At 51.8% G+C, this 26,340-nt stretch overlaps 2 protein-coding genes across 9 annotated transcripts in view; one reads left to right on the forward strand and one right to left on the reverse strand.

Moving 5' to 3' along the window:
• The window catches only part of SPRYD3 (SPRY domain containing 3), a 36,480-nt gene extending 33,794 nt beyond the window's left edge, over positions 1-2,686 (forward strand). For all 3 annotated transcript variants that reach the window (XM_077329246.1, XM_077329245.1, XM_077329247.1), the window contains exon 11: positions 1,499-2,686. In XM_077329246.1, coding sequence (XP_077185361.1) covers positions 1,499-1,633 — 135 coding nt within the window. In that variant the 3' untranslated portion in view covers positions 1,634-2,686. The remainder of the gene's footprint in view (positions 1-1,498) is intronic.
• Positions 2,687-5,122: 2,436 nt separating this feature from the next.
• The window catches only part of TNS2 (tensin 2), a 115,683-nt gene continuing 94,465 nt past the window's right edge, over positions 5,123-26,340 (reverse strand). For all 6 annotated transcript variants that reach the window (XM_077329238.1, XM_077329241.1, XM_077329240.1 and 3 more), the window contains 13 exons: positions 25,843-25,959; positions 21,517-22,794; positions 19,823-19,964; positions 17,937-18,835; positions 15,377-15,463; positions 14,481-14,612; positions 13,888-13,980; positions 13,655-13,732; positions 12,093-12,170; positions 11,632-11,800; positions 11,271-11,339; positions 9,310-9,339; positions 5,123-7,689 (listed from right to left, as the gene is read on the reverse strand). In XM_077329238.1, coding sequence (XP_077185353.1) covers positions 7,548-7,689; positions 9,310-9,339; positions 11,271-11,339; positions 11,632-11,800; positions 12,093-12,170; positions 13,655-13,732; positions 13,888-13,980; positions 14,481-14,612; positions 15,377-15,463; positions 17,937-18,835; positions 19,823-19,964; positions 21,517-22,794; positions 25,843-25,959 — 3,314 coding nt within the window. In that variant the 3' untranslated portion in view covers positions 5,123-7,547. The remainder of the gene's footprint in view (positions 7,690-9,309; positions 9,340-11,270; positions 11,340-11,631; positions 11,801-12,092; positions 12,171-13,654; positions 13,733-13,887; positions 13,981-14,480; positions 14,613-15,376; positions 15,464-17,936; positions 18,836-19,822; positions 19,965-21,516; positions 22,795-25,842; positions 25,960-26,340) is intronic.

A 26,340-nucleotide genomic window follows, 5' to 3' on the forward strand; every position in this document is an offset into this window, starting at 1 on the left:
CCCCAAGAAAGTTTCTTTGCCCTCAGAATCAATTGGGAGGGTCTGGTTCTGCAGCAAGTGAAGTAGGTGAAGGCAGAGGGGTGCGGCTTGAATCGTTCTGTCTGCATACTCGCTTGCCTGCTTGCCTGACAGATTTGATTTGCAGCCACGAGGGCTGGGGATATTGCCTTCCTAAAATCCCCCTTCAAGCCAAGAATCGTTTTATTATGTAAATGTATAGGCCGCCGTCTCCGCCAGGGCAGACTCAGGATGGCGAACAGCCTATGTTCAACAGTACGATTAAAACCATAGTGAGAACGATTCAAAATCAATTCTCAAAATTCCACCCTTGGGCGTTTTCTATTCCTTTTCTCAGTACGGGGAAAGCAGGAGATGAGCTGCAGAAATGCCGCTCTCTTGGATGCCGCCCATCATCCCTTGCGTTGGTTGATGTCTGTCAAACTCACGAGTAAATGGAAGGCTGGTCCCCCAGCAGACCCATGGCTGGTTCTTGTGTTTTCCTGACACGAGGAGCGCTCCTGTTTGTGGGCTCCCCAGAGGAAGCTGGATGGCCTCTGTATGAACCGAATGCTGGGCTAAATGGGCCTTGCTGGACTGGATGGAGCCAGCTGGGAGACTTTGGGCTAGTCACAGTTTTCTCAGAGCTGTTCTTGTGGAGCAGTTCTCTTGGAGCTCTCTCAGCCCCACCTACCTCGCCGGGTGTCTGTTGTGGGGAGAGGAAGGGAATGGTGTTTGTTAGTCACTGGATGCCTCCAGGAAGTGAAAAGCGGGCCCTTCTTGATCTAGTCATGGTTCTTATGTTCTCCATATGCAGGCCCGTGGGCAAACTCTACAAACCAAGATTCTAAGGTGGGATTAAATTGAGGTTGTCCAGAATACCTGGAAAGGGGGTGGGTGGGGGAAATAGTGGGATCTGATCCTCTCCGGTATTTTGGAGTGAATGGGAAAGGAGAGGAGGGCTGCTCAAAATCTGCTATGTCCCAGGCTCCTGTAGAAGAAGAATTGGTTTTTATACCCCATTTTTCACTACCCAGAGGAGTCCCAAAATGGCTTACAGCCACCTTCCTCTCCCACAAAAGGCACCTGCGCGGTAGGTGGGGCTGAGAGAGCTCTTACAAAACGGCTCTGTGAGAACAGCTCTAACAGGACTGTGACTAGCCCAAGGTTATCCAGCTGGCTGAATGTGGCAGAGTGGGGAATCAGAGCCAGTTCTCCAGATTAGAGGCTGTCCCTTTTAACCATTCCACCAAGCTGTAGACTTGCTTTGGACTTGGAAGAGTCCCTCTGTATATTTTTAGAGAACAGGCCAGCTTCTGTTTGCCAATTTTGGTCAAATTAAATGCGTGTGGAGATGTATTGTGCCCTCCCAGATGACAAATCAATCAGGCATTGGGAAACGTGTCTAAAACTGGATTTGTCGGCGAAGAGTCCGCTGTTGGGTGAATTGGAGCTGAAGTTCCCGTCTTTCTCTTCTCCAACCCCTCTGCCCCCCCCCCAGGTGTTCTTCACCCGCAACGGGAAGATCATCGGCAAGAAGGACGCCGTGGTGCCGTGCGGGGGCTTCTTCCCCACCATCGGGATGCTGAGCAGCGGGGAGAAAGTCAAGGTGGACTTGCACCCGCTCAGTGGCTAAGGACTTGGGGTCTCTGTCACCTTGCCATTCCTCCAGGCTGCCTGATTTGATTGTTTGGGATGTTGTTCATTGCACTTCCAGCCTCCGCCTCCAGGGGCAGCATTTCTTTTTTTTGTCTGTTGGGCCGCATATATGTCTGTATTTAACGCCGCCTGTCTCTTTACTGCTCGGACACAACGACTGTTGGGCCACTGCCAGATGCTGGAAAAACCCCGGGCCTTTTTGTTTCCAACAAGGCCTGGGTTCAGGTGCTGAGCCTGCTTCAGGGAGCAGTCTTGAATTTTGCATGTGGCCCATTGATCCTTGCCCTTTGGAAGGAAGGCTGGGATGGGCCCTGGCGGCTCCACGCTCAAAGCATGCAGGTGGGGCCAGGGCGAAGGCTGCCAGGAATTAATTCGGAGATGGAGCAGTATTGGTACACCCGTGGCTAGGGGCCTCCTGGCATTGCCATCTCAGGCACCAGAAGGCTGCTGCCCCCAGCCACGCCCACCAGCCCCACCAAGTCCTTCTTTCCCTCTAACTTCCCATCCTCCCACCCACTTCTTACAGCACCACAACTTCCACGAGTGTGTTTCTCCTTCTTAAACATGCCTAATTCCTTTCAACCCACTCCGTTTCTCCCCAAAGTGGCTGGCTGCGCTGGGAAGAACGAAGGGTGCCTTGCGGACTCCAGATTGTTGTCTCCGTGCGGGGTAGTCTGGGACAAGCACCGTCCTCCCTACCCCGCATCCTGCACACGACTTTTGAACGAAAGGCTTTGGGGTTCCCTGTTGCGGAATTTCCCTCCTGCCGCCCTGGGTGCCAGCAGCCCTTCTGCCCAGGGCTGTCCCCGGAGGGGAGGGGGCGCCTCGTGCCCGCCGGCCACTCCCCAAGCACGGTGCGGCTTTGTCATTGCGTTGTGTCGGTCTGGGGGCCGGGCCGCCGGGAAGTCCGGATGCTGCTGCTGTATTTCCCTCTTCTGTCGCTGCTGTCAGTGCAATTCGAATCTCTTGATTTCATGTTGGGAGAGGGGAGAGATTGTGCCCTGCCATTGAATATATAATTTGCCTTCTACTTTCTCCCCTCTCTCTTCTTTGTATTGGGAACTGCGGAGGAGGCGGCTCCGCCCTGTCTCTTCTCCCACTCGCTCACCCAAGGCCTCCGGCTCGTTCCTGCGTTGAGCAGGGGGTGGGACTAGATGGCCTGTCTGGCCCCTTCCAACTCTATGATTCCATAGGAGGGCTTTCTTGCCCCGGTCTGAAAACCGACCAAGGTTCTATGGGGGGGGGGGATGGGTCATGGTGGTCCACAGAGGCCAGGCTGCCCTCCCTCCCCCTTCCCGGCTCTGTGATCTTGGATAACCCACAGGGAGCCATTCCTTCTCAAAAGAAGAGAGGGACCTCAGCCCAGTGCAGTGCTTCCCCCTTGTGGCCCAGTCTGATGGCTGACCTGGTTCTGTTGTGCTAGTCCAGATCCACAGCGGAAGTGGTGGGTGCTCAAGCACGTATTTTGGTGAAATCACAGAATCACAGGGTTGGAAGGGGCCATACAGGCCATCTAGTCCAGCCCCTTGCTCAACGCAGGATCAGCCCAAAGCATCCTAAAGCCAATATAGATGTCTATATGGATGTCTTGTGCCATAGCCCTCCCTTGGAACACTCAGAGGTGGCCTCTGTTTTCGACCCGGCTCCATGCCTGTGGCAGGTTTCGCTGATGGGAGATTTCTCTCTCTCTCTCTCTCGGTCTCACTTTTACACTCTCACTCATTCAGGTTCACTCTCACAGGTAGAAAAAGTTCAGAGCTGTCCATGGAAACAGAGGACACCGGCGTGTTGCAAAACCTAGACATTTTGCCGAAAGCCACAGTGCCTGTGGACACAGATCGTAGTTCCTTCTTGCTTAGCCCATAATCCTTTGCATTGGAAATTCAGAGGGGAAAGCCCAGTTTGATTTTCCAGTGGAAGTGAACGGCGTTGACGCTATGGCCACTGTACCTTCTTGGCATCTCTCTTGACATCTTCAAATTTCGTAGGTTGGTTCGCAGAAATCGCTCCACACATTTTTGTGCCAAGTATTTCGAGGTGGGTGGTGTGACGGCTGGTTTGTTTTAGATTTTCACTCTTTAAAAGGGGGAGGAAAGTTTTTATATTATTCTGATGATGGGCTCAAAGCTTGCTTTACCTTCAGCCTACAGGAAACCGCCAGACCCCTATCCTTGTTGGATACCCCCCCCCAATATGGGTACCTGGCCCCCACTTTAACAAGTTCTACTTTCAGTATAGGATTTATGCGATTGCTAAGAGTTGGACTCGACTGAATGGCTAACATAATCAAACTTCAGCAAATCTTTGTGCATGGGCCGAACCTGGTTAAGGGAGTTTAAACTACAATGAGATAGGCTAGATATCAGGAAAAAAAATTTCACAGTCAGAGTAGTTCAGCAGTGGGATAGGCTGCCTAAGGAGGTGGTGAGCTCCCCCTCACTGGCAGTCTTCAAGCAAAGGTTGGATACACACTTTTCTTGGATGCTTTAGGATGCTCTGGGCTGATCCTGCATTGAGCAGGGGGTTGGAATAGATGGCCCCTTCCAACTCTATGATTCTAAGTCAGAGAGATGACTGAATGGGCTTTAAAACAGGCCACAGCCTAGCCCCTGGGAAGCAAGGGGCACGTACAGACAAAAAGGGTGGAGAGAGCAGCCTTTTAACAGGCACAGGAGGTGCAAACTGAGCTGGCTTATAAGCACATAACAGTAGTATTCCCTGCCGCAGAAGGGTGGAATGTGCAATGCGCAACCCCCACACCCACTGTCAAAATGCTCATCCAAACTCTACTGTACTTTTAACTCTGCCATGTAGGCTGAAGGCCAGTGGCATCTTAGAGAACAAATTGCTCTAAGCTTTCAAGAATCAAACCCAAGTTGCTACTGCTATGGTTAAGAGTGGCAGCTTCTAATCTGGTGAGCCGGGTTTGATTCCCTGCTCTTTCACATGCAGCCAGCTGGGTGACCATGGGCTTGTCACAGCCCTGATAGTGCTATCAGGACTCTCCCAGCTCCACCTACCTCACGGAGTGTCTGTTGTGGGGAAAAGAAAGGAAGGTGATTGTAAGCCGCTTTGAGACTCCCTTGGGCTGTGAAAAGCAGGGCATAAAAACCAACTCTTCTACTGCAACGGTAATTAACCTGTGGTCCTCCAGATGTCTATGGACTACAATTCCCATGAGCCCCTGCCAGCATTTGCTTGTAGTCCATGAACATCTGGAGGACCACAGGTTGACTATCCCTGTTCTACTGGACTTGGAGTGGGCTGGTCTATTGCAGCCTACAGCTGTCCTCTGGAATTAACCTCTGACGTGTAGCTCGAATGACAGACTGGGTTCCTGTGTCCGGATCCAATTTCTGATCTCAAAGTCTTTGAGATCTTTGCAGTCAAGTAATCCTAGTTGCAGAAACACTGGAGACTGAACAAGAGAGACACGTGGGCACACACACAAAATACAATACAGCAGTTTCCTTATGTGTTAAATTTTAAGGAGTAAACTTGCTTTACCATTTGTACATGGGGCGGGGGGATAAAGATATAAAAATAATCAAGCTTAGTGCGGCCGCTTTCCCTCCCTGGCCCACCCCATCCCCACATATAGATATATATTATCAAGACCTCTCTGGCTAACGTTCATATATAAATTCTTTAGTAGACAAAAATAGAACTCTGTACTAAACCCCAATCCCTTCCCCATGACCCTTCAAAGAGTTGGGGGGGGGGGGTTACCCTTTGGCAACAAGCTCCTCTTCACCTCCATCCGCTCCAAGTTTGGCAATTCTAGATAGTGGCCCCTGACTCTCCGCGCACAATGTACTGATGCACAGCTCCTGTGCCTTTTGTAGCCATTCCCATGTGCCCCAGCCGGGAAATATAAATGCAGTTGCAGTCCATTTCATGCCTAGTCCAGGCATCAAAACAGAAGCGCTTCTCCAAGCTGGTAGTACATAAAACATCACACAGTTCCCAGTTTTCCTCCTTTTTTCGTGTAAAACCCCAAGGTTCTAGTCCTCTTGCTTGCAGGAGGTGAAACCAAAAATCAGAGAGATCGTCCTGGCTGAGAAGGTAGAGAAAAATCCTGGGGTGATTGTCACAACGTTTTTCTTAGAAAACGGACAAGGTGTCACTGAGAGAGGCACTTTTTCATATCCTTGCAAGAAGGGTTATTTTTTTTGGGGGGGGGGGGAGTCGGGTCCAATTGCAAGACCTCACCTTGGGCCAGGCTCTTGTCTCTGGCGAGGAATTCTCACTGGCAAGCGGGCCAGACCTTTCAGAAATGGCACTTTTCGTCTCCCTGAAGAAACCCACCTCGTTTCGGTGGATTAATGGTGCTGCTGTCATAGGACTGAGAGGAACTGGGACTGTAATGCAACAAAAAATATTCCCTGTCCCGGGTTCATCGACTCCGGATCCAAATGCTCCGTCTGATTGCTTTCCTGTGCAAGTAAAATAACCCAAGGCTCTTGTTTCTGCCATCTCATGAGCCTCCCCCCCCGCCCCCCGCCTGCTGCAGCTTCTGAATAGAACGGGGGAACCTCCTCCCCGCCCCCAGGTACTCCGGCCTCCTCTCATCCCCTTCCACAAGCAGCGGGCCGGCATCGCACAGGGCCTGCGCTCTCTGACCCTCTCGACCCCTTCGTCACATACAGCTGCCTAAAGTTTCACATTTCGGCTCCATTAAAGAACTGGGGGGGGGGGGGGGGGGCAAAGTGACTGAGAGCCTTATTGGCCATGTGAATGTTCACGCATAAGCAGATATTTTTACATGTACAGGTTCAGTTATTCAAGCCCAGCCCTTCCAGGCCAAAACCCCTGTAATCCGGGTTTGGAATGCCGTGACCAGAGCGTTCATTTGTATAACAAATTTCTCCTCTTCCTGCCCCCACAAACTAGGACAAAATTCACAAGCCACCCATTCTTGATTAGCCATGTGCCTCTCTGTTTTCTCTATTGCACTGCGAATTCCACCCATTCCCGACGACATTAATACTGTTTACAACATGATAGCTTAACCTAGAATAAGGGGAAGGTGCAAGGTCGCCAACACAGGTGTGAGGAATTCCCAGAAACGTGGAGGTCGTGAATGCGGAGGCAAGACGCCTGGTAGGGGTTAACTACCGTCTAGCCCCTTTCAGCCTTTTGACCGTAGGGGTCCTGCTGAAATATTTTTTAAGGCGCCCAGGTAGTAGGAAGTGATGTCAGGTGGCCACGCCTCCCTGCCACACCCCTCAGAAGAGAGAGGGGCCTCAGGTATCAAAGGTTTCAATGGTTAGAGCCCCTCCCACCTTCTCCAGGCCCATCATTGGCCACTTTGAGAGGGGGCGGGTCAACCTGCCCAGGTAATGGTAGAATTTTTCTTTTAATTCCTCTTCAATTGGAGCCGGAAAGGACAAGCACAGATGGAAGGGCTCTCCCAGCCGCCATTTTGAAAACGGCGAATGCGTGTTTTTACTCTGCTAGTTGCATGAGATGCTGCCCCCTAGTGGATGCCACCTGGCATTCACCACTTCCTTGTGCCATTAGCTCTTGCTCAACTGCGGGAGATTTTGTCATTATAGCACTTTGGGTGAGCTGCTCACTCCTGCTCAACTGGAGCTTTTGCTACTAGCAGGAAAGTGCTAGAGCCGTGGCGGAGGTGGGCTGGGCAGGGGTGCTGTTCTTACCTCCTTTCCCCTCCTACCCCTTTTGCTGGCCAGTGGATAAAAGAGGAGGGAGACAGAGAGAGGGGAAGGAGAAAATTCCTAGAATGGTTCTGCCTGCATTGGTCAACCTGCCCAGTTAAAGCTTCTCCTCCATCAGAGGAGATTCTGCCTCCTGGGGCCGTTGAAGAATAGCAGTCCACCCGGGGAGGAGGAAATTGTGCCTCCCGAGCCGAGCCCTTTGGCTCCTTTTCATCGCCGGTGTGTTCCCAGCATGACCTTGGTGATGAAGTTGACGATGGCCGAGGCCGGCTGCTCGGGGTCTAGCTCGGCAAAGAGGTGGCAGATGTTTTCGCATGGGCTGCCCTGCTTCTTGGCCACAAAGCCGAAGATCCTGTGAGAGACAGAATCGCTGCTGCGTGAATGCAAAAAAATAAGAACACGCGTGTCTGTCGAATGCTACTGGCTCCCCGTTAGATTATTCCCCTTCCCTGTGGCAGTCTCAAGAGAAGTCCTGGGGCCACCCTGGGACACCTTCAAAAGTGGGAAGTCACAGCTCAGCTCCTGGCAACAACCCCCACCCCTGTGCACCATCCGATAGTTGCATAGCCTCCTTTGGCTCTTGCCCATGAGTTCCTTTCCAGCTGCTCAGCTGGCCATCTGCTGCCATCTTTGGTGAAAGCGTGGTTGTTAGAGGTAACATCACAGCCTCCTGGAAATCAACTGATTCGGGCTCTTTTCCTTCTCTTGCTCCCAAATACAGGGTTGGGAGGGGCTCTTTAGGCCCCCTTCCAGAATGAGTGGGAGGAGCAATATACATTGCAAGGTCCTCCTCCATGAAGACAGTTGATTGGGGCACCAGAACCCGTTGGAAAATGATGGGAACCAGACCTGTCCTGAAACTTCTGCAACTTAAAAACACTACTCAGAAAATCTGCAGAAAGAATGTGTGCTGGAGGAGCGTCACACACACACACCTCCGGGTAGTCAGAGGTCTAGGGCAGGGGTAGCCAACCTGTGGTCCTCCAGATGTTCATGGACTACAATTCCCATGAGCCCCTGCCAGCAAGTGCTGGCAGGGGCTCATGGGAATTGTAGTCCATGGACATCTGGAGGATCATAGGTTGACTTAACCCTGGTCTAGGGTGGCCTGTATGATTTGGCGTCCCTTTAAAAAGTTAATGAGGTTTGGATTCTAAGGCAGTCAGTATCCCCCTGACCAGAGGCGTTCTTTGCCGTCAAACCCCTGAAACTTTCTTCAGGCTTCAAGAAACCCCAGAAGTGGTGCATTCATGCACAATATGGTTGGGAAGCAGAGCTGTGGACACGCCCACCTGGGGCCCCTCCCCTTCCCACCCCCTCCAGGCCCATCATTGGCCTTTTTTTTTGGGGGGGGGGTAGGTCTACATGACCGTACGTGGTCATATCACCTGATAAATATTCACCTTTTTTTTTTCAAATATTAAAACTTAATTAACTCCCACCCATTTGGGAAACCCTTCCAGGGCCATCAGGAAACCACAGGGTCTTATTATTATTATTATTATTATTATTATTCGATTTATTGCCCGCCACTCCCTTGCGGCTCGTGGCGGGTTACAACATTCTAAAACCCCATAAAATCCATTAAAACCCAGTTAAAACAACTACAGTCCAGCAATTATTAGTTAGCAAGCTAACCTTGGCCTCAACCGTAAACCTGGCGGAAGAGCTCCGTCTTGCAGGCCCTGCGGAACGATGGAAGATCCCGCAGGGCCCGCAGCTCTCCCGGGAGCTCATTCCACCAGGCAGGGGCCAGGACCGAAAAGGCCGAGGCCAGGCGTGCTTCCCTCGGGCCGGGAACAAAACCCTGGTTGAGAAAACCTGTCCTAGCCAGTCAGTCAAGGTGGTAGCCCTCAGAATCCTGGAGCTTCTGCCATTCTTGATTGGGGAAGGCTCTCTAATGTCCCCATGCCTAAGAGGGCAGCTACACCGGACCGTGAAGAGCAGGGCCCTGGCCTTTTGTAGCACTTACTTGGAGGTGGTGCCATCAGGGTTTGCCCACCTGCAATTAAATAAAGAGAGATTTGGGTTGCGATGGACAGAACACTATGGGTTTATCGTAGGCGCCTGTCGCTAAGCCACCAGCAATGCAGTTGAGTAGGCCTTTCCCAAATCCACAAACTTAAGAGTGTGGTATATGCACTGGCTTGAAAGGAAAATCCCCTCGAAAAGGTGGTGTGTGTTTAACCGCAGCAATTATTCTGTTTGCTGAAAATCATTAATAAAAAAGTTGGGTTTTTTTGCATCCCACTTTTTATTACCCAAAAGAGTCTCAAAGCGATTTACAATTGTCTCCCCTTCCTATCCCCACAGCAGGCACCCCGTGAGGTAGGTGAGAGTTAGAGAGCTCTGAGAGAACTGTGACAGGCCCAAGATCACCCAGCAGGCCTCCTGTGTCTCAAAGCGGCCTTCCCTTCCTCTCTCCACAACAGGGCACCCTGTGAGGTAGGTGAGGCTGAGAGAACTCTGAGAGAACTGTGACTGGCCCAAGGTTACCCAGCTGGCTGCATGTGGAGGAGTGGGGAATCAAGCCCGGCTCACCAGATTAGAAGCTATCGCTAGTCACGGCACGGATAAAACTGTCCTGACCGAGCAGGAATATCAGGGCTCTCTCAGCCCCACCTCCCTCACAAGGTGCCTGTTTTGGAGGGAGGAAAGGGAAGGCGAATGTAAGCCACCTTGAGACTCTTCTTCTGGATCCTTTTCAACTGGAGATGCTGGGGAGTGAACCTGGGACCTTCTGCACGCTAAGCAGAAGCTCTGCCACTGAGCTGCAGCCCCTTCCCATAGCTCAGTTCCCGACTGCTCCCTCCCTCCAGTGTTCTTTGGAAGCAGCAGGAGGGCTGCAGAGCTTCCCCACTACTCATTTCCCTGAGTTTACAGTCAGATGTCTGAGAATGTGACAGTAAATTGGTATGGTTTGCACTGTTGTGGTTTTTGTGTTTACTGTGTGTATTTATTTTGTACACTGCCTCTGATGTTCATTTATTTGATGTAGCCATAAGCCTTAACGTTATTATAACGTCAAAAAGGAATCTAGAATAAAAGAACGATCATCGCAACAATATACACCAGGAAGAATATGCAAAACAACAAATACACACAGTAAATACAAAAAGGATCAAGGTCCAAACCATACAAATTCAATATAGAAAAAAAAAACAAAATTTAATTTTGAAATTCTTTTGACATCTCCTGAAGGGAAGTGCTAAATGTGACTCGACATCTTTGGATTTAACAGTATGTTCTAAATATATGGACCTATTAGAATCAGAAATGTGAATGGCAAAACAGAGATGGGTCCCTTCACCAGATTGTGCTTGTATCAGTTTAGGCCAAATGCCTATCTTGTGAATTCAGCAAACTCTCTCCACGGTACAGAAAGAATCGCTTTCCTCTAAAGTCCAGGTTTGGACTTTTATGTACAGATCCCATCAGTAAGTGGTCTTCTATAACTTCAGGGCTATAGTTTTGCCCCTTGTTCCCAGGGGCTTGGTGTAGTGGTTGGGAACCATCTTGGTGTAGTGGTTAAGAGCGGCAGCTTCTAATCTGGGGAGCCGGCTTTGGTTCCCTGCTCCTCCACGTGCAACCAGCTGGGTGACCTTGGGCTTGTCACAGCACTGATAAAGCTGTTCTCACAGGGCAGTCCTGTCAGAGCTCTCTCAGCCCCACTGAACTCAAAGGCTGTCTGTTGTGGGGAGAAGAATGGAAGGCAATGGTAAGCTGCTTTGGGACTCCTTCGGGCAGTGAAAAGTGGGGTATAAAAGCCAACTCTTCTTCTTGTAAAGAGGGCCACGCTAAATTGTTCTCAACAGGTACAGGGCAGTCAGATAAGAATTGGGGTTCTCCAAGGAAGGCAGAGGCGCCAGCTGTGCCAAACCCTAAAGACTAAATCTGACCAAGCTGGGTGTAAATGGGTGGCTGGGGGATTACCTGCGGTCCTGGGGATCCGTGCTGCAGAAGGTGACGCTGTTGATGGGGTAATGACGCCGGAAAAACAACCTGCAGGGAGAAGGTAAGGAACCTGAATTTTCCGGAGAATTTCTTCTGCAGGCAGAACAGACGGGAGGGGAGAAACATTTGGCGATGCAAAACAGGCTGAAGATGACGGGACTTGCCCGGAGAAAAGCTACGTGGCTCTCAGGGCTGTCACAAAGAGGAGAATCGAGCGAGATCAAGCCAAAAAGCTGGCTCCAGTGTAAGGCTCGAGCAAAGAGAACCACGAAGGCCGGTGAAGTCAACAGTGCTAGCTGTGCCCTGTCTTCAGGGACGTGGAAACGCTAGATAGACTTACTTCCTCTGGTTGTCCGTCAGCGTGATGCCCTGGGCTGACACCTTGAAGTGCACGACGCAGGCTGAAGCTCTCGGGGTGGCGCTCAGAGTGCTGGTGGTGGCCTTGGCCACGGCCTGTGGGCCAGTCAAGGATTCCGTTTCCACAGAGCTCAGATACAGCACGCTGCAGGCTATCGGGTTGGGGGATGGAGAGAGGGTGAGAGATCAGCCACGACCACAAGGGGGCTCCCCACTAAGCTTGTGTGGTTCGGCCACCAAAATGGCTGCTGGCAGGGCTCATGTTCATTGTAGTCCATAGACATCTGGAGAGCCACAGTTTGGCCATCCCTGGTTTAAAGTTTCTGTCTTGGGGTTCTAAACTCCCACCAAACCAAGAGATCATGTTGACTGCAACTTGGCAGAATTGCTGCCTGCCCAAACAACATATCGCCCGTTTGCATTCTGGTCCGTTTTGGTTCTCACCTGCCCCCTGCTTCAGCAGGTCTGCGGCTGTGCTCATGTTGGTGGGAACGGCCAGCTCCGGGCTCTCTACCGCAAGGTCTGAAAAGAAGGGAGAAGGCAAAGGGTACAGAGGAGAGCGACAAAGATGACCAAGCCCTATGAAGACAGGTTGAGGGACTTGGGAATGTTCAGCCTGGAGAAAAGGGAGTTGAGAGGGGACATGATTGCCCTCTTTAAGTATTTGAAAGGTTGTCACTTGGAGGAGGGCAGGATGCTGTTTCTGCTGGCTGCAGAGGAGAGGACACGCAGTAATGGGTTTAAACTTCAAGTACAACGATATAGGCTAGATATCAGGAAAAAGTTTTTCACAGTCAGAGTAGTTCAGCAGTGGAATCGGCTGCCTAAGGAGGTGGTGAGCTCCCCCTCACTGGCAGTCTTCAAGCAAAGGTTGGATGCACACTTTTCTTGGATGCTTTAGGATGCTTAGGGCTGATCCTGCGTAGAGCAGGGGGTTGGACTAGATGGCCTGTATGGCCCCTTCCAACTCTATGATTCTATGAAAGTGAAGCAATGGAGCCCGAGATCCTGAGAGACATAGACGGTGATCAGAGCAACAGGCTTGGAGACACAAAGACAAGTCCCCCTCTTGATTCAGAAGCGTATTGAATATCAAGAGGGCTCCAGCTATGGCAGATATCTCCACTGGGGGTGGGGGAAAGGATTTAACAATGACCCTTTCTCTCCCCACAGGAGCAATAAAAGGTGCAAGAAACCTGGTGACAAGCAACCTACACATAGGAGCAAAATCTACTCTTAGCCTCACTGTAGGAGGTCTGGGGAGTGGTGAAGATTCAATCCTGCCCTGGTGGGAGGGAAGTGTTTGTAAGGCTCCAAGAAAAGTATCTGGTGGGTTGGGAAAGTCAAGACGCAGGATGCTTCTCGATCAGCTTTTCTCAACTTTTTTTTACTGCTGAGAAACCTTTGAAACATTCTTCAGGCTTTGAGAAACCCCAGAGGCTGCACAATCATGCAGAATAGGGTTGGGAAGCAGAGCTGTGGACACGCCCACCTATGGCCCTTCCCCTTCCCACCCCCTCCAGGCCCATCATTGGCCACTTGGGGAGGGCAGTTCAACATGACCATATAGAGTCATATCACCCCAAAAATACTTAACAATTTTTTTAAAAAATTGTAAATAATTAATTCATTCCCACCCAAGAAACCCCAGGATTTCACAAAACCCTAGTTGAGAAAGTCTGTTCTAGATGGAGGATTTTTGGAGTGGGAGTCAGCGTTTGTGTGTCTCAAGCATGCTAGTACAGCACCTGGGCTGTGATAATATTTGCAACTTTATAGGGCAGAGCTGGAAGTGGCTCAATCAGCCCCCGGGAAGCAAGACCTGGACTAGCACAAAAGGGTTAAATGACCTGATGTGCTTGATTTCCATGCGGTAAACATTTCTTCCCTCCCCCTTCTGACTTAATGTGGAAATTTTGGGGAAAGTTGCCACCTTTCTAGATTTCTGTCCAGGTTTCTGGCCCAGCAATCCATCCTGGGCTCAGAGCCGCCTCGTGAGGACGTACCTTTGTTGGGGATGCGGAGTCGGCATGGCAACGAGATGGGGGTGATGGAATGTTGGGACACCAGCGCCGGTAAGCTGCCTGCAGGAGAGAGAACAGGGCACAGCTTATGGGAGAAGGACCGCCACTGCACGAGCCAGAGACAGGGTCAGGAACTTCCTGGAAGCGGTACCCCCCCTTGATCTGAAAAGTGGTACAAAATCAGAGAGCCCCCCTTCTTCACCCTGGTCACTCACCAAAATGGGGTTCATTGTTGCAGCCCTTGATCTTCACCCCCTTGGGCCCCGTCTCGATCAGGAAGTGTCGCACCAGCTGTTCGGCAGGATCTCCTGCAGAAAAAAAGAGGAGCTAGAGACCGTTCTGGGTGCTAATTTAGTCCCTAGGTCTATTCTTACCCCGTGTTCTTCTTCCCACTGGTCTGCTCATTAGTGAAAGTGTTGCTAGCTAAAAGGTTAGCAGTTCATAACCTCTGGGATCACTGGAGAAGATCACTCGACAAAGGAAAGGACAAGTCCACCAAAAGTTATGGAAAGGTGGTGAGTGGAACCTTTAATTGTGAGCAAGTCACAGACTTCTGGAGATGCTCACTCAAGAAAGGACAGCATTAGTCTACCCAAAGATACGGTAATGTTTCAGTGGCACGTGCAATACTGGGCAATGGTGAGGAAAAGATTCTCTCGTGCTCTTCTGGTCAAAGGAAACTGAGCTCTCCGTAAATGGTTAGCATGAAACCGTAATTCAGGTATTTGAACGCAGCGAGATGCCAGCCTGAAACTTGGGGACACCTACTGCTGCAAGTTTGGAATGGGGACTGTGGGTATCATTTTACCTTTGTTGGAGTGGTTGATGCTGTTGAGTGGAGGAGTTGCAACTTTCAGAGCCAGCCCGTAGGCCCCCTGGAAGGAGTTGCTGTCCCGGATGAGGAAGGTGCCAGGCTCCTTCTCCTTAAGGAGGGCAATGGCTGTGCAGGATGAAGACCAGGAGACTGTTAGGCACACTTGGAATCACAGAATCATAGAGCTGGAAGGGGCCAGACAGGCCATCTTGTCCCAGCCCTGCTCAATGCAGGATCAGCCTAAAGCATCCAGCCACTGCTTAGAATCATAGAGTTGGGAGGGGCCAGACAGGCTACCTAGTCCCATCCCTGCTCAATGCAGGATCAGCCTAAAGCATCCAGGATAAATATCTGTCCAGCTGCTGCTTAGAATCATAGAGTTGGAAGGGGCCATACAGGCCACCTACTCCCACCCCTGCTCAGTGCAGGATCAGCCTAAAGCATCCAGGATAAATATCTGTCCAGCTGCTACTTAGAATCATAGAGTTGGAAGGGGCCATACAGGCCACCTACTCCCACCCCTGCTCAGTGCAGGATCAGCCTAAAGCATCCAGGATAAATATCTGTCCAGCTGCTACTTAGAATCATAGAGCTGGAAGGAGCCAGACAGGCCATCTAGTCCGGGGTTCATCAACCCCTGTCCGCAGCCAAGGGCCACGGCTCCCTCTTCCCGTCCTGCCCCCCCCCTGCAGCAAGAAGCTCGCCGGGCCCTGAGCAAATTGGCTGCCGAAGAAGCCAATGAGCTTGCAGCCCAGCGAGCTTCTCGCTGCGGGGGTGGCGGGGAGAGGGAAGTGTGGCCACTGGAATGCCAGCGGGTGCAACCGTGCATGCGCGGAGCTGCCACCAGGCAAAATCCTACTGAACCAGGCAAAAACACTTGGGGACTGTACCTTGTTCCCGGGACAAATGAGGCTTGTACCAGAATTTGGATGTGTCTTGGACAAATTTGACGTTCACCTGGTGCTCTTGCTGCGGTTCTGGAAGGAAATATAGACAAGCGGGGCGGTTTGTAGTGAATAGAATAAGAGAGAGAAAAAACCTATGCCAAGGCTACTAATGAAGTTACAAAAATTATTACAGACTAAATAAAGTAAAGGATTCTTCGTTCTTCTTTGTTTATCATCGTGTAGGATCCAACCAGAATGGTTTCTAGATATGTCCCGTTTTCAAACGGAAGTTGTCCTCAGTGGTTATCCTTTGAATGTAAATGTCATGAAAATCCAAATTGGAAAATTCAACCTCTATTGAATATCGTGAGCCTCTTGTGGAGCAGAGTGGTAAGCGGCAGAAATGCTGTCTGGAAGCTCTGCCCATGAGGCTGGGAGTTCAATCCCAGCAGCCGGCTCAAGGTTGACTCAGCCTTCCATCCTTCCGAGGTCGGCAAAATGAGTACCCAGCTTGCTGGGGGGTAAACGGTAATGACTGGGGAAGGCACTGGCAAACCACCCCGTATTGAGTCTGCCATGAAAACGCTGGAGGGTGTCACCCCAAGGGTCAGACATGACCTGGTGCTTGCACAGGGGATACCTTTACCTTTACCTTATTGAATGATATAGCATATATATCGGCCTTTGGCTCATCACTGTGGGGATGCTAGTAATACCAACTGCTCCACATATATGGCCGACATATATGCTATATTATTCAACAGCAGTTCCGGAAGGAAGCAAAAATGGAATACGTTCATTTGCTCTGCAAAGTCAGGTGAGGAGATGTGCTTCAAGCGTATAGAGAGGGGAGGGAATGCTAACAGTGGCTCAGTTCGCACATCATGTGAACATTTGTTTCCACTATGGCTGGATTACAAAACCAGGATCCAGACTTGAAGACCATTCAGATCTTGATCAAGGGCTGTTTCTCATTCTGCCCTTTTGAGATTCACCTGCCTCGTTCAATTTCCTGCTGCAGGTGTAGATTAGGAGGTAGATCCTCCCAAAGCAGCAACTCTAAGCAGCTCTACTCAAATGTAATCCTGATTACATGAAATGGGGCTTACGTCCAAGGAAGTAGAACTGCCGCTCAAGTTTCTGAGCATCAGGTTTGTGCCATGATTTTTTCTCACCTGGACCTTTGTGTTCAGACACTAGTCCTAGCAAGTTTGGCTTCTCCCTGAGAGGGGCAACACGTCAAGATCTGGACGATTCCTTTGGGAAAGGGAATAGCTGGCCTAGGATGCAGCGGGGACCATACGATCCTTGCTCTCTTATTCAAAACACAGGCCTATTAGAAGGGTTCTAAGATGGCCTTCTCTGTCCAATTGCGCTGTTTTTCTGTAGGCTTGACTACACATAACATTGTGTCCAGGGACACCACATAGACTGTCAGGTGGACAGAGATCCAGTTTGGGTTGGGATAAGGTGAAGAAGGTGCTTATGCTCACCTACCCCCCTCAGAAGAAGAGCTGGTTCTTTGTAACCTGCTTTTCATTACCTAAAGGAGTTCCAAAGTAGCTTACAATCACCTTCTCCATAACAGACACCCTGTGAGGTGGGTGTGGCTGAGAGAGCATTGAGAGAACTGTGACTGGCCTAAGGTCACCTGGCAGGCCCCATGAGTAAACACGCTTTTGTCACTTCCTGGGTACCCAGAAGGGATGTCAGCATGTCACTGGTAATGCACTGGTATTTTTAGAAAAACAGATACTCTAGGGTTTCTTGAAGACTCTGTGGCAAAACCCTAGTGTCTTCAAGAAATCCTACTGCATCTGTTGACACTTCCAGTTTAAACTGGGAGTGTTGCTGGCACACCACTGGTGTATCAAGCTTTTCAGTTTGGTGTAGTGGTTAGGAGTGGCGGCTTCTAATCTGGCGAGCCGGGTTCGATTCTGCGCTCCCCCATATGCAGCCAGCTGGGTCCCCTTGGGCTCCCCACAGCACTGATAAAACTGTTCTGACCAAGCAGGAATATCAGGAATATTTCAGCCTCCCCTCTCCCACAGGGTGTCTGTTGTGGGGTGAGGAAAGGGAAGGCGATTGGAAGCCACTGAGACTCCTTCAGGTAGAGAAAAGCGGGGTATTAAGAACCAACTCTTCTTCTCCTTCAATAATCTCAGTGCTCTCTCAGTCTCACCCTCCTCACAGGGTGTCTATTGTGGGGAGAGGAAAGGGAAGGCGACTGTAAGCCACTTTGAGACTCCTTCAGGGAGAGAAAAGCGGCATATAAGAACCAACTCTTCTTCTTCTTCCCCCTGCCTTCCCAATTCATCATGAACAAAGCTAGGACACTGCCCACCACAACTGGGAATTGGAAGCCGACCAAAAGTGGGCAATTGATAGTCAGAGGCAAGAAGGCAAAACCACCAGATTTTATCGTAAACATCCCGAGACAACTGCAGAAAAACCTAGAGCCACAGGAGCTGGCTATTCAGTAAAAAAAGGAATGTTTTCTCTTAAAGAAACCGCGAAGTGGAAATTCTCCAGCTCACCTCCTCCTCATTCTAAAGCCACTTACCTGCTCCAGGTGTGACGCCGTCAGGCAGCCCAGGCGCAAAGGTGACATGGTGAGCGGAGCCGGGGCTTCGTCCAGGGGGCGAGCTCCTCTCCCAGTTCCTGCTTGCGAGGGTGTGATGCTTCTCAGGCAGCGGAGGCTGCTGGCGTTCGCCGAGGGGATCCCGACGGGCGGGGCTGCTCTCTGCCCCCGTGTAGTAGGCCGTCGCAAGGGGGAAGGCCGGGGTCAGGGAGCCCTGCGTGTCGTTGAAGCCGCAGCTGAGGGCTGGCGGCTGGATGCTGAGGGAGCAGGGCCCAAGAGGAGGGCTACTGTTGGGGCAGTGGGGAAGGCTGCTCGCCTCCGGCCCAGTTCTCTCATGGTGTGGGCGGCCATTGTAGACCGCCGGGCTCTGAGGCGACGTGGGCGCGCTGGACGCAGTCCTGCAGGTGGGAGGGGGCTGGCTGTGGCAGGGGACCACCGGGCTGCTCCTTTGGGCCTGCCTTTCCACGACAGGGACTGCTTGGTGGTCTAGCTTCTCTTCTATCAACAACTCGCGGGGGGCTGCAGCCGCGTGAGGGCCGGAGATGACCGATCCGTTTTGGTGCGGCTGGGCCTCCTGAGGGTGTTTGGCGGCAGAGGCGGCGGCGACATGCGGAGGGCTGGGCATGCAATGTGGGCGGGGGCACAGCTGCGGGGGCTGGGGGCCTGGCCTCAGAGATGTCCCGTTCGCTTGTGGCCTGCAGGCCGGGAGGTGGGCGAAGGCCTGCATTGGGGATGGAGTCTGAGCCCGCGCGGGACTGCAGGGGGAAGCCATCTTGTCCGGGCCTCTTTTCCAGCCGGGAGAAGGGAGCTCCTCAGGGCCTGACGGAAGGGTGTTTTCGGGAGGGTGGATGGCCGAGGTGCTGTGCTTGTAGGCTCCAGGGCTGCAGGACAGCAAAAGGGTATGATGAGTACATTTTGAGAAGCCTGCACGGCATTCACAGGAAACACAATAAGAACAAAACAAAAAAAAAACATGGTTTCCTAAAAGGTAAAACCGTTGAGAAAGGCTGCTTTCACCATTGCACCCAGCTTACTGTGCCTCAAATGCCAGTACAGAGAGAACAACTCTCATCTCCTGCCTCACAGAATGGCTCTCTCGGCATTAGTCTGAGCAGCTCTCAGCATACCTGGAAGCTCTGAGTGGGAATTCCGGGAGGTCGCCAGACTCTAACTAAAGGTTGGCAACCAGTGCAATGCATGAACATGCCTGCTTTCCTTTCTCACCTGAGAAGCCCCATTAGGCTTCAATGTGCAAAGCCCCTTGCTCTGTGGCAGGGGAGGCCAAACGGTTGCTCTCCAAAAGTCCATGGACTACAATGGCCATGAGCCCCTGCCAGATGTCCATGGACTACAATGACCATAAGTCCTGCCAGATGTCCATGGACTACAAAGACCATAAGACCGGCCAGATGTCCATGGACTACAAAGACCATAAGCCCTGCCAGATGTCCATGGACTACAATGACCATAAGCCCTGCCAGATGTCCATGGACTACAATGACCATAAGCCCTGCCAGATGTCCATGGACTACAAAGACCATAAGCCCTGCCAGATGTCCATGGACTACAGTAACCATAAGCCCTGCCAGATGTCCATGGACTACAATGACCATAAGCCCTGCCCGATGTCCATGGACTACAATGACCATAAGCCCTGCCCGATGTCCATGGACTACAATGACCATAAGCCCTGCCAGATGTCCATGGACTGCAATGACCATAAGCCCTGCCAGATGTCCATGGACTGCAATGACCATAAGCCCTGCCAGATGTCCATGGACAACAAAGACCAAATGCCCCTGGAGACTGTTGACCATGGATATCTAGAGAGCCACAGTTTGCCCTTCTCTGCTCTGCGGCATACTTGCCTGGCGTTGGTGAATACTGGGCTGCTGGTGTGCACGGGAGGGCCGGACACCTCCGCACAGGGAGCTCTTCCTTCCTGCAGGTGCTGCGGAAGGGGGCCGGGAGCCTCTTGCCAGGGGACGGCCTCTCTGCAATCTTGCAGCTCTGTGGAAAGCAAGTGGAGGAGAAACCCGCATGGTCAGCCTCGACGTGGACAGCTTATGCCGATAAGTTCACATTCAAACTGTTCAGATTCAAGGCAGGGCCGTTGATTTCAAAGCCTTGGACGACAGATGTGAAGGCAGGGAGCTGCTTTATACTGAGTCTGACTGCGTGCTTGGCAGGTGCTGCACTCTGACTGGCAGTAGCTCCCCAGGGATTCAGGCAGAGAAACATTCATTCCCAGCCCTATCAGACATTGGTCTTAATTACATGTTCCGTTTTTAAGATGTGTTTCCTTTGGATTCCCCCCCTCCTGACCCCCACTCTGGCACACGTCAGTCGCGTGCAGGGTGCCCATCGAGCCCTGGCAAGCAGCTGGGAGTGTTTGGAGGACGGGGACCGGATGTCACATTTTTTTTTAGGAATTCAGTCTCTACAGCAGGTTTCCCAGCCATGGGACTGCACCGTAATAATGTTATAGAGCAGGGGTAGTCAAACTGCGGGGCCCTCCAGATGTCCATGGACTACAATTCCCAGGAGCCCCTGCCAGCGAATGCTGGCAGGGGCTCCTGGGAATTGTAGTCCATGGACATCCGGAGGGCCGCAGTTTGACTACCCCTGTTATAGAGGCATGGGTTTTTTTCAAAACGGTGGCTGAGGAGAGCCTTCCCACCCTGTGCCTGCCATTTCTGGCTCTGAGCGAACAGGAAAGAAAAGGTTTTAATTTTTTAAAAAACTGACCCATATTCGGGCAAGTTGACCTGCCCGCTCCCAAAGGTGAGCCTGGAGGGGGTAGGAAGGAGAGGGTCCCTGGCCGTTGAAACCATTGGTGGCCAAAGCTCCTCTCACTTCTGGGGAGGGGGAGGGGGAGGTGTGGCCAGCTGACATCACTTCCTGGTACCGCGAAACCTGAAAAATATTTCAGCAGTCCCTCCGGGGTCAAAAGGTTTAAAAACAGCTGCTGTATGGTCAGAGGCCCAATTTCTTCCTGCCCTCCGTTTTTGCTTCTGCCAGAGCAAGGAGCCTCGGTGAGGGAGGGATTGAACCCCTAAGCAAAGCATTTTCTTCTGGAAGTTCTGAAATTTCTCCAGCGCTTTCCTCATCACACGTTCAAGCCGTTCACATGCAGATACACCCCGAACAGAAAGTACATTCCTGGACCCTTTTAAGCATTATGGTTCAGGACCCTTGACAGTTGAACATGAAACCCCCTAGGGCAGGGGTAGTCAAACTGCGGCCCTCCAGATGTCCGTGGACTACAATTCCCATGAGCCCCTGCCAGCATCTGGAGGGCCGCAGTTTGACTACCCCTGCCCTACATTTGCTGGCAGGGGCTCATGGGAATTTGCATTTGCTGGCAGGGGCATTTGCTCATGGCATTTGCTGGCAGGGGCTCATGGGAATTGTAGTCCACGGACATCTGGAGGGCCGCAGTTTGACTACCCCTGCCCTACGGAAAGGGTCCCTTGCTGATTCATCCCCCCCTCCCATGCCTGGCTGTCTTCCTCCAATCAATTTGGAAAATTAACCCCGCCCCCACCTGCTGGTCACTTACCACGTGTCCTTTCTGGGGACCCTGACAGTAGGTGGTACCCTTCGCTGCTGTCCGGCAGCTCATACCCATGCTTCCTGGTGGTTGGGTACACTGGGCTGCTGGGCGAGATGGACCCCGAGTGGGGAGACCCTGAGTACCCCGAGGCGTATGGGGAAACGCAGGCCTTGGGTGGAGCTCTGCCGTAGGAGTACGGCGCGACCGGAGGATAAGCCAGACCGTAGCGGTGGTAGGGGAACAGCTCTGCATTCTCATCGACGACCTTTGCCCTCTGGTGGGTGGGGTAACCGTGGCCGAGGTGCGGGGCCACCATCTTGGCCTCGAAGTTAAACGCCGGGTGTTGCCCGGGGTGGTGCCCGTAGGCCGCTGGCATCAGGAGAGGCACGGGCTGGCCGCCCCGATGGAGGGGATGATGGAGGAGGGACGGCCTTGTGCTCTCCACCCCCCACGGGTCCGTTTCCCGGTCGAGGCGCAGACCGTAGAAGGGAGCGGTGGGCCCCCTCGCCTCTTCGCGAGCGGCGTCTTGGCAGTCCTGGCAGGGGCATAAGAAAGTCGGCGGGTCCTCTAAGATGACGAGCTCCTCGTGCTCCCGCCGGCTCGGGCTGTGAGGGGGCAGCGGTTCGTGGGCGAAGGGGTACGAGTGGGGTTGGATGCCTTCGGAGAGGGAGCGGTACACTCTCTGTTTCTCCTCGTACCCCTCCGGGTGCACGTGAGAGGGCCCGCCGTTGTAGATGGGTGGTCTCCGCTCCAGAGTGCCGTCTGGTCTGTAATAGGCCACGGGGTGCGCCCTCTCCGGGCTGTGGGAATGGTAGCCGAGGCGACAGGAACAGTGGCGGGCCAGGCCCGGGCGCTGAGTATGGTAGGAGAAATGGTGTCCAGGAGGGCCCGCGTCAGGCAAGTCATCCTCCAAAATGGCCGTCTCCCTCTCCTTGGGGGCGGCAGCGGAGGAGGGGGCTTCCCGAGGGCTGTTTCTCTCGCTCAGCTGCCGGGGTGGAGACTGGACGCCGAATCCGCCCAAGAGCCTGTCCAGCTCCTCCTTCTCGGCGAGCGTGGGATGGAGCCGGGATGGCGGCGTGTGGTCGTCTGCTTTCTCGGTCAGCATGGAGGAGTGCCCTGAGTCACTGCTGATGGACAGGAGGCGCATGCCTTGCTGCGGAGGGGACTCTGGGCTGCCGGGGCTGCCGTTAGTGCTGTTGATGGAAGAGAATGCGCTAAGGTCCCCTTTCTTCTTGATCCGGGCATAGAGGCTGCCGTCGAGAGGGCCCCGGGTGTGAGAGACATCTGCAGAGGAGAAGCGAGACGCTGGTCAGAGATGGAGAGGGCAAAGCTTTAGGCTGATCCTGTATTGAGCAGCGGGTTGGATTAGATGGCCTTTCTGGCCCCTCCCAACTCTAGGATTCTATGATTCTAAGCCGTGGCTGGACGGATACTTATCCTGGATGTTTTAGGCTGATCCTGCATTGAGCAGGCGGTGGGACTAGATGGCCTGCCTGGCCCCTTCCAACTCTATGGTTCTATGATTCTAAGCAGCGGGGCTGGACAGATACTTATCCTGGATGCTTTAGGCTGATCCAGCATTGAGCAGGGGGTGGAACTAGATGGCCTGTCTGGCCCCTTCCAACTCTAGGATTCTATGATTCTAAGCAGTGGATGGACGGATACTTATCCTGAATGCTTGAGGCTAATCCTGCATTGAGCAGAGGGTGGGACTAGATGACCTTTCTGGGTCCTTCCAACTCCAGGATTCCATGATTCTAAGCACCAGCTGGACAGATATTTCTCATGGATGCTTTAGGCTGATCCTGCATTGAGCAGGGGGTGGGACTTGATAGCATGTCTGGCCCCTGCCACCTCTATGGTTCTAGCTGCAGTTTGGCCCAGAGTGCAGCTTAAAGACCAGGCTGAGAATCTATTCAGGCTTCGTCCAGCAGAGGGCGATGCTGGATCAGCTTTAAAGATCGCATTTCCTGCCAAAGAGGACATTTCCTTCCTGTCACCCTGCCTCAAATATTTACAGCACTCCCTCAGTACAAAATCTGGGTCCCAAAAGTACCGCCTTCCCTCTTCTTCCCAACATCTGCTCTTGCTGGGAAGGAGGTGCTGGCTTTATCATTTTTCTGGCGTGGGTCGTGGTGGATGCACCGCAAACTATTAAACTGCCATTTGACTACTCCCCCTGGGGTTTTATTTATTGTGGTTCTCAACGAGTTTACTTTAGGTGGACGGTTAGGAGGAAGCTGTAATCAAGCTAGACCCAGCAGAAGCCAGCTGTTGGGGATTGCAGCTCCTGGGAGCCCCGGAGGCCAGGCCTGCGTGCTTGAGGGAGGTGTCTTTCCCATCCAAAATGGGCCATGTGTGTGTTTGCACGATGGGGGGGGGGAGTATCTTCAAATACCAAACGTCATTAAAATCCCTGGCCCTAAAGAAGTCCGCCTGGTCTCGACCAGGGCCAGAGCATTCTCTGTCCTGGCCTCCACCTGGTGGAATGAACACCCAGAGGAGATCAGGGCCCTGACGGAGCTTAAACAGTTCCGCAGGGCCTGCAAAAAGGAGCTCCTCCACCAGGCATTTGGCCGAGACCAGACGTAATCAATCAGCGACCAAGGGCCCCTGCTCCCCCCCCCTCAGAATCCCATCAATAAGCCCTGGACCTGTTTGTATTACTATATTGTTTACTGTTATACTGTGTTGTTATTTGGTTACAATTATTAGTTATCAGTTATACATGTTCTACAGACTGTTTTATGTATTGTTTTCTGTTATAATGTAAACCGCCCTAAGCCTCCGGGGAGGGCGGTATCGAAGTATGATAAATAAATAAATAAATAAATAAATAAATAAATAAATAAATAAATAAAATCAACAAAAGGGAGTCGGTATTTAGGCAATGCCCTCCTCTGGACAATTGTGCAATGCTCTCCTGTCAGCCTTCTGCCTGGCTGCCAAATGTTTTGCATTTTTGGTGCCAGCTGAAAAAATTTCCTGGCATAATTTTTATTCCCGCTCCAGGAAAAGTTCTGCTGGACTGATGCTTTTTTAAAACTGAATTTTAATAATGTGGCCTGCACAATTATGGACTTTTGTGTCTGGTATTGTAAGCTTGTTTTGTTACACACGTTAAGGGCCAGGCTCAGGGTGGACAACCTCCAGTGCAGCCTCTTCATGCGTTATAAAATTATCATTGGACAGCAACACAGAGGCTTTGGACCAGACATTCAAGGGTTGTCCCCAGGGTTGCCAACCTCCAGGTGGTACAAGCAAATACTTCCAGGTGGTGGCTGGAGATCTCCCACTGTTACAATTGATCTCCAGGCAACAGAGAGAGGCTCCCCTGGAGAAAATGGCTGCTCTGGAAGGTGGACTCTATGGTATTATATCCCAATGAAGTCCATTCCGTCTTCAAACCCTGCCCTGGTCAGGTTACACCCCCAAAACCTCCACGTATTTCCCAACCCGGAGCTATAAAGGAAAGTGCCTTTAGATTAGATGTGACACTGTAATGTCAGTAGTTGCAGAGGTGTGTGTGTGGGGGGGGGTAGGAAAATTACACCCTCGGGCCATTATTCATGGAATAGAATCATAAAATCATAGAGTTGGGAGGGATTTCCTGGGTCATCTAGTCCAAACCCCTGCACTATGCAGGACACTTGCAACCCTATCATCTGATAACCATCTTCAAGTATTTAAAAGGCTGCCATGTAGAGGATGGAGCAGAGTTGATCTTTCTTGCCCCGGAGGGACGGACCAGAACGAATGGGATGAAATTAATGCAAAAGAAACTCCATCTAAGCATCCGGAAGAAGTTCCTGACAGTTAGAGCGGTTCCTCAGTGGAACAGGCTTCCTCGGGAGGTGGTGGGTTCTCCATGATCGGAAAGTTTTAAACAGAGGCTGGAGAGCCATCTGACAGAGAGGCTGATTCTGTGAAGGTTCAAGGGGATGGCAGGTTAAAGTGGATGAGCGATAGGGATGTGAGTGTCCTGTATAGTACAGGGGGTTGGACTAGATGACCCAGGAGGTCCCTTCCAACTCTATGATTCTATTATTATTATTTAAATTTATTACCTGCCACTCCCAAGACCAGCTCAATTTCAGCCCATGCTAAAAACCCCAATAAAATCCCACGAAAACAATTCCAAGGACACAAAAACATACAACAACAAACCCAACAACATGGCGGCAGTCCTCAATTTCCCATCCCCTCAACAAAACATCTAATAAGGGGAGTGGGAAGAGGGGCCCATCATTAACAGATGGTCTTGACATTGCCTGTCTATGGCTGGTAGATCCGCTCTGCAGACATGCCTGGCTTCAGGCAAGCCTTGTGTACCTTCCAGGCTGTCTTCGTGATGCAAATTGAAGTGCTCGTAGGAGTCCCATCGCACGATAGGGTCGGAGATGTTGTAGTCCACCGTAGTGGCAGCATGGTTCCTATACGTCTCCCGACCTACGGTATGAGACAGGAAATGCACGAGAGCATGGATCTTGAGCTGCCAAAACCTAGTGGGGGTGGGGGATTTGACATTCCAAGGTTCTGTTTGGAGCAGCAGCGGGAGAAAAAACCAAACAACAGGGCCTTAACTTGCTAATGAAAATGATGTTCTAGAGCAGGGGCCCTCCAGATGTCCATGGACTACAATTCCCAGGACCCCCTGCCAGCAAATGCTGGCAGGGGGCTCCTGGGAATTGTAGTCCATGGACATCTGGAGGGCCGCAGTTTGACTACCCCTGTTCTAGAGAAATAATATGAAACTGTATGGCTTTACCCTAGAGTTTTCAGTCATTCTTAGAGCTACTCTTTGTCACTTCTGGAGGAGCTCTAGGACGG

This window comes from Paroedura picta, chromosome 3 (assembly GCF_049243985.1).
Source record: "Paroedura picta isolate Pp20150507F chromosome 3, Ppicta_v3.0, whole genome shotgun sequence".
Classification (NCBI taxonomy): Eukaryota; Metazoa; Chordata; class Lepidosauria; order Squamata; family Gekkonidae; genus Paroedura; species Paroedura picta.